General features: G+C 29.8%; 5 protein-coding genes across 11 annotated transcripts in view; 2 read left to right on the top strand and 3 right to left on the bottom strand.

Annotated features, from left to right (window-relative positions):
• Positions 1-299: 299 nt before the first annotated feature.
• Fbxl4 (F box and leucine-rich-repeat gene 4) lies at positions 300-3462 on the bottom strand. The gene is made up of 7 exons (XM_072909662.1): positions 3040-3462; positions 2822-2915; positions 2269-2725; positions 1966-2158; positions 1513-1873; positions 1045-1375; positions 300-921 (listed from the first exon to the last, which is right to left on the bottom strand). Exons 1-7 carry the CDS (start codon positions 3247-3249, stop codon positions 597-599), a joined length of 1971 nt encoding a protein of 656 aa, XP_072765763.1. The 5' UTR covers positions 3250-3462; the 3' UTR covers positions 300-596.
• Positions 3463-3659: 197 nt separating this feature from the next.
• On the top strand, positions 3660-4963 carry Elob (transcription elongation factor elongin B). The gene is made up of 3 exons (XM_072909669.1): positions 3660-3865; positions 3967-4060; positions 4153-4963. The coding sequence occupies exons 1-3, from the start codon at positions 3863-3865 to the stop codon at positions 4407-4409; spliced, it is 354 nt and encodes a 117-aa protein (XP_072765770.1). The 5' UTR covers positions 3660-3862; the 3' UTR covers positions 4410-4963.
• A 340-nt stretch (positions 4964-5303) lies between these two features.
• On the bottom strand, positions 5304-6912 carry LOC140675306 (esterase OVCA2). The gene is made up of 5 exons (XM_072909668.1): positions 6515-6912; positions 6269-6422; positions 5950-6144; positions 5733-5873; positions 5304-5631 (listed from the first exon to the last, which is right to left on the bottom strand). Exons 1-5 carry the CDS (start codon positions 6548-6550, stop codon positions 5498-5500), a joined length of 660 nt encoding a protein of 219 aa, XP_072765769.1. The 5' UTR covers positions 6551-6912; the 3' UTR covers positions 5304-5497.
• Positions 6913-7106: 194 nt separating this feature from the next.
• Positions 7107-9121, bottom strand: Mora (cysteine and histidine rich domain containing protein). Its single transcript, XM_072909452.1, has 5 exons — positions 8977-9121; positions 8621-8893; positions 7952-8514; positions 7683-7871; positions 7107-7598 (listed from the first exon to the last, which is right to left on the bottom strand). Exons 2-5 carry the CDS (start codon positions 8697-8699, stop codon positions 7407-7409), a joined length of 1023 nt encoding a protein of 340 aa, XP_072765553.1. The 5' UTR covers positions 8700-8893; positions 8977-9121; the 3' UTR covers positions 7107-7406.
• Positions 9122-9607: 486 nt separating this feature from the next.
• The window catches only part of LOC140675219 (kinesin-like protein KIF13A), a 35567-nt gene continuing 31371 nt past the window's right edge, over positions 9608-13803 (top strand). For 5 of the 7 annotated variants that reach the window (XM_072909434.1, XM_072909432.1, XM_072909433.1 and 2 more), the window contains exons 1-2: positions 9609-9968; positions 13682-13769. In XM_072909434.1, coding sequence (XP_072765535.1) covers positions 9914-9968; positions 13682-13769 — 143 coding nt within the window. In that variant the 5' untranslated portion in view covers positions 9609-9913. Of the gene's footprint in view, positions 9969-13681; positions 13770-13803 lie in introns of all 7 variants that reach the window. The other 2 variants (XM_072909435.1, XM_072909431.1) reach the window with 1 other exon arrangement.

The following is a 13803-nucleotide window of genomic DNA, read 5'->3' as shown; positions in this document are numbered from 1 at the left end:
TAATTAAAAGAGAATACTTGAGAAATGGATTATAAGTAAAAGAGAGTTAAAAGAGAACGTTCCATATATACATTTTTTTTTACAATCAAATAAAACATTATGATTGAAGGAATTACACATAAAAACATTATTTGCTCTCTATGATGACCAACTTAAGAAGAAAATAAAAAGTTATGTACAAGTTTTACATGAATAAAAAAATATATATTTTTATTTCATAATAAATTTTTTCCTAAGATAACAAACTTATAGAAAAATTTAGTTAAAATATATATTAGTACATTTGTTATATTCTATATAAAATATGAACAATTTAATTTTTGTTGTCATAAATATGTTTCTTCTACATTATCAGTTATATACAATTGATTGAATCACATATCAATTTGCAAATTTTCACTTTCTAAGTTGTGAATTTGTATTGTCATTTATATCAATACAAATTTATTTACACTTACTAGATATTTGACTTGATCATCAATATTTACAATACAAACTTTGTATTTTTTAATTTCATACTTTTATGAAATTAAAAGTATGCTTGATTTTTTTTCTGAGTCTAATTATCCTACCATCAATAATAAAAATAAGTTTTCTCAATGAACATGGTCCATTATTCTCTTAATAGCTACATGCGGAAACTCTTTTCGCAGGTTCTCGATGTAAAAATTATTGATGCTATCACAAAAACTGAGATCCATTAATTCCAATTTGGGGCAACTTGATAAAATTTCATGACATATTTCTGGTGTCAGAGATAGGGTGCCTAACAAGTCCAACTGTTTTAGATGTTTGCACTGTATCAATCCTTTTAAATCGCGATCCGTGAGTCCTCGAAAACTGGCTAAAAAGATCTTCTCCAACAGTTGACAAGAAGAAAATAATTTTACCAATGTTTCGCCATGACCAGACATGCTACTACTATATAAAAGAAATAAAAATTATATTATTATAATTTCTTATAAAGAAACAATGCAGTTTATAAGTGTATGCAAGAGAAACTTTAATAACAAATAATAATCAGAGAAATGTCATAATACGTACCACCAACTGAAATCCACTTCTCTTAGATTTATACAAGCAGCTAGAGCATTAATACCATGTGACGTAAGAGTCTGTGCCTTCCAAAAATCTATACTTTCCAAATACGGACAAGATCTTCCCAATTCCAATGCGACTATATCTACATTTATTTTGTCTTGAAATGTTCCTGCTATATTTAAATGACGCAACCATCGATTCTTCTGTAGTATTTTACATAAAGTTTCAGTTTGTATATATGTTCTATAAAGGTCTAAACGCTCAAGAAATTCAAGATTTGCAAGATACTTGAATCCATAATCTTGTATGCACTGACAATTGCGTAAGCATAATTCTAAAAAAAAAGAATATATATATATATATATACATATATATATATATATATAAGCACATACTTTATATATTATATATTTCTTATCTGCATTAAATTATTTGGCTATATAATTACGACAATTCTATTTATATACATACCTTTCAAATTTTTACATGTTATTGCTATTTCATAAATGACAGAATCGTCAACGTATATACAGCAATTTAACCGTAAATGCGTTAGAAGACTGCCATGTTCATTGAGAAAACTTTTAACGCATTTAGAGGAAAGCATTCCATGATTACCACACCATGAAAGATCCAACTTTTTTAAATATTTACATCTCAGTGATAAGTTATACAATGTACGTACATTAAAAGAATGGCAATATGGTTTTAAGTTTAAACTTGTATAGAGTAAGGGATCTAGTGCCAAGTTATAGAAATACTTATTTACTCTAGATATACGATATAGTGATTTCAAATCTAAATTCTTTAATATCTTTAGTATCGTTTCAGTCTGCAAAAAAATTGTAAAATCTTATTGAATGAGATAACATGAACAAATAATAAGCATTACTACAGATAAAAGAGACTAAAAAAAGACTTTACAGGAAGCATAGAAAATTTGCCACATAATTCCTTAGATTCATTTGAAGAAATTTCAACATTGTCCACAAATCTTGATATGTCTTTCATTAAAAATTGTTGTATTTTACTTAATCCTTCTTCAATAGGTGGTATGGAATAATAAATTTGTTCAAAGTCATGTATTAGCACGCCCTTTAGATTTTCAGGAATGTTACTAGAAAATAATATTATTAAATAAATATTTTAAATAAATTTGCTTTAATATTATTATATAAATAAAAAAAGTTTAATGTCACATAATATCAATAATTATAAATTATATACCTTTCATACGTAGAATAATATTCATTCAATGTTGCTTTTAGGTACTTTATATTATGTTCTGGTTTTTCATAATGTGATGTTAAATTATCTGGAATATCGTTGAAATCATGTTGAAAATGAGTTTCTTGCAATAAATCAGATAAGTTCCGTTTGTTTGATGCATCTTTGGGAAACCTCATTTCTAATGTACCGATAAGTAACACAGCATCCAACTCTGTATAATAGTCCAGTAAGCTATGGTTAAATTCCAGTCTTAACATTTTGGTTTTAAAGTTACACAATCGCAAAGGTGGAGAGAATAATCTTGATTGTTGAGTTACAATCTGAGGTGGTCCATTCCATAGTTGAAACCATTGACCGTAACAATTTTGTGCCCAGATAGCAATTACACTTCCAGGATTATATAATTCATATATAGAGACACTAATTGGATATACTGACTCACGATATTCAATATCTTCAAGTCCCGTATAAAATAACAAACTCAATTATAATTTTATCAATATAAAAATATCTTTTTTTCTATTATTATCGTTACAGATAATTTACATACCAATATAATCTTGACTCACAACATCTGGATTATTCTGTGGCATATAATCAATTGATCTTGAAGGTGATTTATCCCACCATAATCCATAAGTTCTCTACATGAGAAAATAAATTTATTAAGACTTAAAAAACTATACATGTTACTAACATTATAATAAGTTGCACATACATACAATTATTCTGCTAGAATAATAAAAGTTAAAATCAGGAAATACATACCATGGCAAATGCTTGTGGAAAATCTCCGTACCTTGGAAACTTGCTAGGTGGTCCAATGATATTAAGAGCGGTATAACATATACTGATATTATTGCCATACTGAGAACTAAAGCTATAAACACTATCTACAAACTGCTCTGTAACATCGAATTTTGATCTATCGGCTTCTTTCTTTGATATTTCTTTATTATGATCATGATGAGTTGTCATGTCTCAAGATAAAAATAATTTTATAACAATAACATTCAATATAATATTATATATACATGTGTATAAAATTATATAATTATTGTTATACAATTATATTATTTAGAATCCTTTATAATTTATAATTATAAAGGATATAATGATGCTTATAGATATAAAAAAAAAACTGTTTTCTACTGAATACGAAAAAGGATAAGCTTATCCAAAATAGTATATAGTGTCTACTATGGTTCTAAACGAGAGAAGAGAGAGGATTCACAAATGAAATAACGAATTTGATTGGTTGTGTCATTTATTACCATCTTGTCACTAGACGTCAACACCAATGATAAGCATCTGTCTGGACAATCGTCATATGACGTACTATTGCACGTTTTCGATCACGTGACCAATCTTGACAGACAGATTCGTGCTGAGTACCAGTAAAAAAAAAGGTCTAACTTCAAGTGCAAAGGTATATACATGCGGCCTCTGATATATCTCTGACCTGAAGACCTGAAGGTCTGCTAGTAAACATAACGTAATAATTCAAGAGGCAATATAGCTAAATCTAGTATCTTAAAAAGAATATATTAATTAATTTTAGTGTTATTAGGTGTACATAATTAAGCTCACAATGGTAAGTTTTTCGCTTATTATCGACGTCTTACTTGCTTCACAAATACTCCATATTTCTGAACCAGCTAACCTTCGAAGGCACTTCTGTCGTTTTTGTTGCAGGATGTATTTTTAATGATCAGGCGAAAGAAAATGACAATATTTACCGACGCGAAAGATGATACTACAGTTCTCGAGCTTAAAAAAATGATCGAAGGTAAGGCATATAAAAAAAAAAAAAAAAAAAAAATTACTTTTGATATAACATTGAGATTAACCTAATATTTTGATCTTTTTCTTTTGCTACAGGCATACTTAAGGTATCTCCGGCAAATCAACAGCTATTTAATAAAGATTACGTTCTAATGTCTGATAACAAGGCGTTACAAGATTATGGATTGACATCATTGTCTGCAAAGGCTCAAAATCCTGGATTAGTTGGTTTAGCTCTACGTCAACCAGATGGTCAATTTGAAACTTTGGAAATGACACCATTTTCATTACCGCCAGATCTCCCTGATGTTATGAAATCTCAAGAAAATAATGGGCAAGAACAATCTCCTTGAAATAATGCAAATGCACCAATTGATGATGAAGTTTTGTATTCTATACAACTTAGTAATCGTCAGGGCGGCTCTGAATGGTAAAACGAGGGGAAATCTTATGTACTATGTACTATGTGAATATTAGAATGTGAATATCATGGTGGTAAGAGAGAACACCATGTGAATATTAGATACATACAATTTTATACAGATGTTTAGAGCAACAAAATTTTTTAATATTTAATCTAATTAGGAAGCAATGTAATCACACAATCTTCAGTTTTGTAATAATATGTGATGAGTGCTAATTTGTACTCAATTATTAGACTGAAGGTGATAATAAAACTAAAACAGAAACATGCTCACATTCTATACTGTGCATTAAACCAAATTTATATATAGACAAAATTATATATAAGTGTTTTGTTATGATCAGAATGCAAGAATAAATACCTCAGCTTACATTTAATTTACAAACATAGCTTAAATATTTTTAATATCTTTAAAAAACTGAATATTATTCTCATTCATCTTCGCTTTATTTAATGCTGGCTATATATATATACCCTTGTATTAGGGAAAACTAAAATAAATACAGTTTTATAAATGATGTATAAATAATTTCTTATTTAACATATCAAAAAATTATTTATGATAATTATTAAATTATAATTATTGTAGTTGCAAGGCATGCTGATATATAAGGCTGATTGAATTTGAGTTGACATAAGATATACAATTATTATAAATGTAAAATATAATGCTCTATAATGTTTTTAATTCTATAATATTGTATATCCTATTATAATAATGTAACTTATGCATAATTTTATAATTATTAGCAACACTATTATAAAACTAAACATTGTTATATAGGATATGTAACAATGCAAATAACATCACGCTAAGCAGTAAAAAGAAAAAATATATTGTAAATGATTACATATATTTACTCAATATTTGAAAAAGTCTCGTGTGCATTTACACATTTATTCACTAATCATATATACTTACACATTCAAAATTCATTCACACAATTGAATCCTATTACTCTCAACAAAATAATTATAAATTTAATAATAAAATAAGAAACTATTATTATTAATTGCTTATAGATTTTTATTTGCTAGCATTTCCATTATAAAATCCCTGTAGATATCTTTCTTGCTTGGTATATAATGTCCACCTTCGTGTCGTATTTCTTTCTTATTTGGAAAAAGACAACTAATATGTTCTGCCATTACTATAATAAATAATAAATAATAATAATCAAATTAATATAGTATTCAATATAATTTTTTATTCAATACTATAATTAAAGCATAATAAATTGTAATTTCATACCTGTTGGAATGACTTGATCATTCTCTCCATAAATGTGTAAGGAAGGTACATCTATCTTTTCGTCATAATATTTTGCATGAGGTGCGCATAGTGACTTGAATCCAGATATCATAATAGCAAAGTTGAATTCAATCTGTAAGACTATAAAAAGACAATTATATGTATATATATGTTTTTTTTTTTTTTATTTTTACTGTATTATTTTCCAAATATTCACTTTTTCTTTTCATCATAGCACATAGTATACTGACAAAAGCAGCTCCTTGTGAGAAACCTAATATACCATCAAAAGGACCCTGTTCTGCAAATATTTTTTCTATTAAAGCTGTACTGTCATCAAATCCTACACATAATTCACTTGGTACTGTGGCTTTAAATACATGATCCTCTGTGTTAAACCACCATCCATATCCTGTAATTCATATACATACACATATATAGATATTGCTAGGATTTATTAAATGATATGCAAATAATAATGGTGTAAAGTTTTGCAATTGATTGTATAGTAAGTACTTTTCCCTTGTATAACACACCATTTTCATCTATATTTTCTTCATTATTTGATGGAACTTTATGTGGTGCTTTTATAAATGTAAAGTCTATTTCTTTTTTAAATCCCTTTCTTAATGATCCCAACTTGCCGCTAAAGATCACATCAGATTGCATATATCCATGTAATGCTAATATCTAAAATAAAAGGAGTACATATATATTCTACATATATACATGTATCAAATTATTATATATTTTTGTATCAATACGTTGAGATAATTATTTACCCTTAATTTTGATTTGTTTGATTCGGCGGCTGTCATCTCGCTTATTGTTAACTTTAAAAGAATAAATTAAAGATTGTGTACATCACAGCTAAATTGGTTAACGTATAACGTATACAATACATCAACCTTCGCGTATTCTATTTGTAAACTTTCTCTATTCTTCATCAGCTCTCATTTCCCGTAAACTAAACATCTTTCATCCTGCATCCTGCTTCGTTTCATTCTATCGTTATCAAATAAAAATGAAAACTACCAAGTGTGCGAGATTCTGAATGTAATAGCAAGATTGCTTCATTTCACTTTCAAACTATGAAATTCATAGCGATGTCGTTTTATTCATATACATTTTTTAGTATATTACCGAGATAGACATACGAAAAGGATTTTAGCGCGCTATTTTGAGGTTTCACAGCAGAGGAAAAATTTAGAGGGGACACAAGAGAATATAATACAAAGATTTATATATATATATATATATATATATATATATATATATATATATATATATATACATACACATACAAAATTATAGTCCTCATAAATATAATTTATACAATCAGGAATGAATTTTTTGTAGGAAAATAAAACAAGTAAATCTCTCTATATGTGTTCGTCATTAATCTAAATTATTTATTAATATTACTTTTAATGAAAAAAAGCTTTATAGAATTTTAAAAAATTTATAATTTATAATTTTATTTTAACTTAAACTTTTTCGTTCAAATCTAATACATATATAAGATATCTTATATCTTATAATTTCATCATAAGGTATCTTGACAAAAGGTCAATAAAATTTCTTACATAAAAATGTTTTTTTTTAACTTGAACAAATTATTACAATCATACTATCAAAGTTATAAATTCTTTAGCAATTATAAACTGCAGTCATTTAAAGATCGCTAAGATCCACAGCTTCAATCTGTGTATTAAGAGTGGTAACGTTTTCCTTGCTTTCAGAAATTTTCGGCTCTGCTTCTCTAGGAATATCCAATTTCGACCATGATCCAACTTCAGCTTTTTTTAATTTGATTTCTACTTTGCTTGGCAACATATTTACACTACTTTGCTCAATGTTCACAATCTAAAAATAAAATATGTGCATATATTTAATATACTTCTTAGTTTTTACTAAAATCATTTAAAATACTAAAATATTAATACATACTCCTCTCAATTCTATATCAAGATTATATCTTGAGTTTTCTTCTATAAGAAATAAATCTACAGTCAGATGAATAGGATTTAATTTGATGACAGACCGATTAGGCAGATACTTTTTCACATATATAGAAACAACTACGTATGATCCAGTTTGATGCCAATCCATTCTACATTGAGCTTTTCTTCCTGTATTCTAAAAAAATTAATACAATTATAAATATTAAAATATTAATGATCAAAAGTAGTAATTACACGTAAATTTAAGTAAATTACCTTGGAAAACCATATGTGTCTGCCTTGTGTACAGCCTGGTTGCTCCAAAAATACAGAAAATTCTGTTGTCTTCTTTTGACAACAGGACCAATATTTCATCCCTTCATGAAATATAGGTACTCCTGGATGATAATGACAAGTTTCTTCATCAGAAGTAATCCCTTTGTAAGACTCTTTACACGAATTGTTTTGACAATTTTGTCCTATTTGTACTTTGTCATCTGTTGGTTTGTCAGTCTCTATAGCTGTCAATCCTTTAATTTGTTCTAACAGGGCAGGAGATATCGTTGGCGACAGCGTGAGTTGAGGAACATCAAAGGCAGGTCTTTGTAAAGATATTCCATTCTGCATAGGTTTAGAAAAAACCTCTATTACTTCGTCAACTTTGGATTTATCAACAGCTGGTTTTTCTGGTTCCGGTGGCTTTTCATTTGAGTGCTTTGATTTTGTGCAACCCTTAATATTTAAAAATTCTGTAAAGTCTGTACACTTTTTGTTGCAGCAAGACCATCCCTTGTAAGCATCGTGAAACACTGGATATCCAGGATGATGAACACAATCGTCTGCAGAAGAATTATAAAAGCTTTTATGTACATTGTTTTTTACACATGTTACTTAATTTGCTAAATAATTCATAATTAGAATTTTCGAAAGGCTGGCATAACTTACCGTCCTTGTTATCGTTTGGATCGAATTTCTTTCCACAACCGCGATGATAACAAAGCAACAAATCTGTCTCCCGCGACATCTTTATTTCGCAATTAGTTTATTTATTTTATTAAGTTTTGGAAAAACACTTTAATATAAAGTATCGTACGAGAAATGTTTTCCTTCCTCAAAGTTTCGACAAAGTTCTAGTACATTCCACTAGTTTCTAAATTTCGATATCACAGATAATCGCAGAGACAACGAGAAATATCAAGTTTGTTCTCTGTAGCTGAACTGAAATAAAATTACATATGTAATTAAAATTGAAAAGAAAAAGTAAAAATAAAATGTAAGAAATTCAATTATAAAGAACAAACCTCAAATTAATTTTTTTTAATAATGAATGCTCCAACCTAACTATAGGTTATTTTATCCTTTCTCATAAACAATGTAATATTAAGATTAGGAACAAATGTGTGAAAAGTAACGCGTGTCAGAGCTTTAAATTTTTTCTTCTTTTGATTGGTTAAATTTTAATTTTCAATAAGTCTAACTGGCTTTTTATTCAATTAATATAATTATATATTATTTAAAAAATTTTGAAGCCTAATCCAGCATATTATAGAGTTCAGTGAATAAACGCAAGCGGGATTCATCGGAATGCGATCAAGTAAAGAACCGAATTGATTTTGGAAATTCTACACAATATAAAACTCCTGTATCAAAGTTTATCAATGGCAAGAAATAAATTTTCATTTCTCCATTTAGAGCAATATCTAGAGTCTCGAGTAATAAAATTTACATACAGAATAAATTTCTATTTATTTCATATATATAAAACTCGAATATATCATATGCTAAGCGATGATTGGTCGTAACTGGACAATTCGTTTAGCGACTAGACGAGTGACAGATGGTCGTGTCGCGCCCTCTGTACACATTGTAGCGTTCCGTGACGTCATGTATTTATCGAACGGCGAGCGTTCCTAACGGCGTTTTTCCGAAACACGTTCATTCGATAGTTTCGATAAGACGACCGTCGTTGTCTGGCGCACGACGGGCGACACGGGCTTTCGAAGCAATATGGCGAAGTGTGTCACGGAGGGTTCGGTGTAGACGTAGCGTGTCGTACGAAAAGATGACAAGTCCGCGGTATGGGTTAATAATAATAATAATGTAGCGATACGTGCGAATCGTGCGAGGATCGACGGTAATCACGTGGCACGTAAAACTGCGCCCAACGATTCTCTACCCTCGTGTGAGATCGTGTGTGAATACGAAAAAGTGCGCGCGTTACCGGTGTGCAAAAAAGTCATGGCTTCGGATAAGATAAAGGTCGCCGTACGAGTACGGCCCTTCAATCGCAGAGGTACGTATCGTCCTTTCTACCTAGCGTGTTTGTATCATCTGACGGGACGGTGCCGCGGGCATACGTCATACGCAGTCATACGACGCGCCTCGTTTCACCACCTCGGCTCCCCGCGCGCCTCCCCAAAAGCCTCGCCTCGCTCTTCGTTTCCCCGCCGCCCTCGCCTCTCTCCTCCCCCCCCCCGCCTCACCTCCGTCTCACCTCCTCGCGCCACGCGCTGGCACCCCGGGAATCGAAGAGAGACCCCCCGAGAGAGGTGCTCCACGGAAAAATGCAGGATTGACCTTCGATTCGCTCTATATCGCCAATGATTTCCAGGCTGTGACAGCCGTGCGATCTTTTCACATTGGCCTGGTAGACGCTGTTGCCTCGCTTATCGTTTTATCAAGTTTCAGTGAGAACAAACAACCGCGATTACGATGACGCATTCTCTATTCCAAAAAGTGTCATGAAGCGAGATCGAAGAGTATTATTATTATTATTATTATTCGAGGAGTGAAAATTATTTTACGAAATTTAGACCGAGGCGTTGCTTCGATACTTTGTCCTGAGTTTCAGCTAAACATTCGTTTCTAAACGTAGGGTGTTTTAAACTACACTCTGTTTCACGCTAGACTACTAGAATAGACCGTTATATCTTATATCAGAGTAAATGCAGATAATGACATTTCTTAGCGAGTGTTAAACCTGACTCTGTTTGCACGTGTTAATATTAAATGTCATTTTCATATCGGAGTAACGGACCTTGAGGCTTGAAAGCTTTTTCAGGTGCAAAACTGTCATCGCATATATAAATCTTATCAGCACGATACATACATACGATGAATGACGTGAAAATGTTAAAACCTCGGAAAATTTGATTTGATCTAAGTGATAAAGCGCGAGAGTGTAAACGAATAAAATGCCGTTCCGACGACATTAGTCCGATGACCTTGGAACATCGATCCAATCGGGGAAACGTGAATCAACGGGTATCTTCGATCGAGGTTTCGCTCTCTAATCGCAAGGCTAAACATTGAGACACGTGTGTCAGTGTGTTCGTTTATAATTGGCAAAACAATTTGAATAGTTAAGATTGCTTACGAAATATTTCTCCTCAGCATATTCAATAGAATATTATCTAAATTATATACATCGCGCATCCTGCATTAAAACGTGTGTATCGCTTCTTCACATTTTTCAAAATTCACAATTTAGAGAGAAATAATAATAAAATGTATAACAGCTGTCGCGCGTGCAATCTCGTACGCCAAGCACATATCTAGTCTAATATACATTATACAGATTGTTTCTAAAGTGACTATTTATTTTAGTGAAATTAGAGGTATTTTGAAAAATTGTTAAATGTTACATGTATATATATATATATATACTGACATGATGGTATATCCACAATTGTCATATACACAAAATTTATGTATAATATTTATAAAAGTTCAATTGTTTTACATGATTTTTTTGTTAGTAAAATTGTTTTTTTCAAACCTATATTAATAAAATAATTGTGCAAAAATAATTAAATTAGATATATAAAATATGTTATACATTTGTTATACATATATTCATGTCTAAAAGATGGTTTTTATAATTAATTATTTTGCAAAATAGACAGTTGGTTTAGGAACACTCTGTATAACATTTGCATGCACGCATGCATTTGCTTTTTTTAACGCTGATTTTAACTGAGGCTCGTAAAAACGTATCTCAAGGTGCAGCAACATAGGAATAACCAAGGGAATAACGATTCTACGAACGATATAAGATTGCGTAATTTTCCCTCTCTCCTTCTAACGTGTTAATCGTCAAACTTTCGCGCTTGTAAGATTTAATTTACAACGACATAGTTCGGTATAGTATTCGTTATTTTACAGCTCGCGTTAGTCAATACTTTTCTTTCGTCATTTAACAAACTAGAAATTTCTACTTTTCACAAAGCCTCCTTTGTAACATTGCCGATGTATTACATGGTAAACTGCAGTTACATAAAATTATATTTATTTAGTGTTATATATATATATATATATATATGTATATTTTGATTTTTTATGTTGATAATGATAGCAATGTAAAACTTTTTATATGATACACAAGAAATATATAATAACTATTTCTAGAAAGTCGGGCATTGCACTTCCAATTATACTTTCTTTTCCCTAATAATGGATGATATATAGTCGAGCGATATATAATAGTATAGTTGAGTTCATAACTTTTTGTGACTTTTTATTTTATCACACATATGATAAATTAGACAGCCGATGAAATATATAGTATAAATATATAAAGAGACACTACATATAAAATAAAACAAAGTTCTTTTCTCAACTCGAGTTATTATTATGTGAGAGAAGAGTTACTCTACTATTATTACACACTCTTCCCTCTCTATCGTGTTCATCGGCTTTAATAATTTCATATTACCAAGCGCGTTACATGCGAGCAACATTGCTTTCACATTTAATTCTTCTGCTCAAAATATTTCTTTTAATTTTTTGCTATTTTTTCGTTAATTTAAAAGATTCAAAGTCGTTGACATGATTTACCTCGAAAGAGATAACGCTATACATAGACATAAAATGATAACCATAAATTTGTTGGAGAAAGTGTACAAAGAGAACTAGTCTCTAGAATATGAACTGACCTCATTAAATTATTTCAACGAAGAATAACGGAGTACGTAATTCATTTATACTCTCGTATGTTTTTTTTATAAATTTTTTTTATAAATATTATTTTTTTATAAGTATTACATGCAAAATAATAATTATTTCTGTGTAATAAAATGATTGACTCCTTTATAAAATGGACGCTGCAATAATGTGCATTTTGTTAATTGCGTACCATTTTACGGGTTATAATCGAAAGTATGTAAATTAATTAGCAAAAATTATTGAATAAAATGTGCACGTCCAGAGTTCGTAATAGATTGAAATAAACACAAATATTATTTTAGCAAAAATTATTTTACGTTCACGCGAAAGTCTTGATCTCCTCTCTCATTTAAATTAATGGAAATTTTCGCTTTTATTGTTCTATTTTCGAGCTCTGCAAATTTATTCTCATATTCTTCATATTTTGAATCATATTTCTGATGCTGGTTGTAAATTCATCTGTCTGATTGGAACAATTTAACGGATTCTCAGATTGACCACATTTATCTTTGAGGAAAAAATATATTATACTTTAAAATTTTTTTTTTTCAAACATTAAAAATGTATATATATACTTTTATTTATTCTTTTTTAATAAGAACATCAATTTTTTGAATAAAGAAAATAAATTACATAATTTAGTTTTTATTTTCTTCTGTATGGCTAAAGAATCGTGCAACTAGGTCGCTTTATATTAATTTTTTCTTTAATATAAAAGAGAACGATAAAATTTTGCCAACAACGAATGAATAATTGCACGTACTTTTTGATAACTTTTAGAGAAAAATACACAATCATATGGAGTAATTATATTTTGATATTTATAAATGAGATGTAAGCTCTCGTGTAATATTTAAACTATTGTTAGTCGACTTACGCAATTTATTGCTTTTTATTCTTTCATTTAATTATTTTAATACATATCTGAATCATATATTTGATTTGATTTTAAATTTAATCCACGCGATTCATGGAGTCTGGATATAATTGAAGAAACTACACTTTCAAACTAAAAATGATTTCAACTATTTATCTTGATAGATATTTTCCTTCTTGTTACAGAGCTGGAACTCGGTACGCAATGCGTCGTCGAGATGACAGGGCAGCAAACCATCTTACAGCATCCTATCACGATGGACAAAATCGATCGGTGAGCAATTTTCAATTTTTTTTTTTTACAGTAT

This window comes from Anoplolepis gracilipes, chromosome 17 (assembly GCF_047496725.1).
Source record: "Anoplolepis gracilipes chromosome 17, ASM4749672v1, whole genome shotgun sequence".
NCBI classification, from domain to species: Eukaryota; Metazoa; Arthropoda; class Insecta; order Hymenoptera; family Formicidae; genus Anoplolepis; species Anoplolepis gracilipes.
Note: the sequence above shows the minus strand (reverse complement) of the source record. Positions and strands in the feature narration are given on the sequence as shown.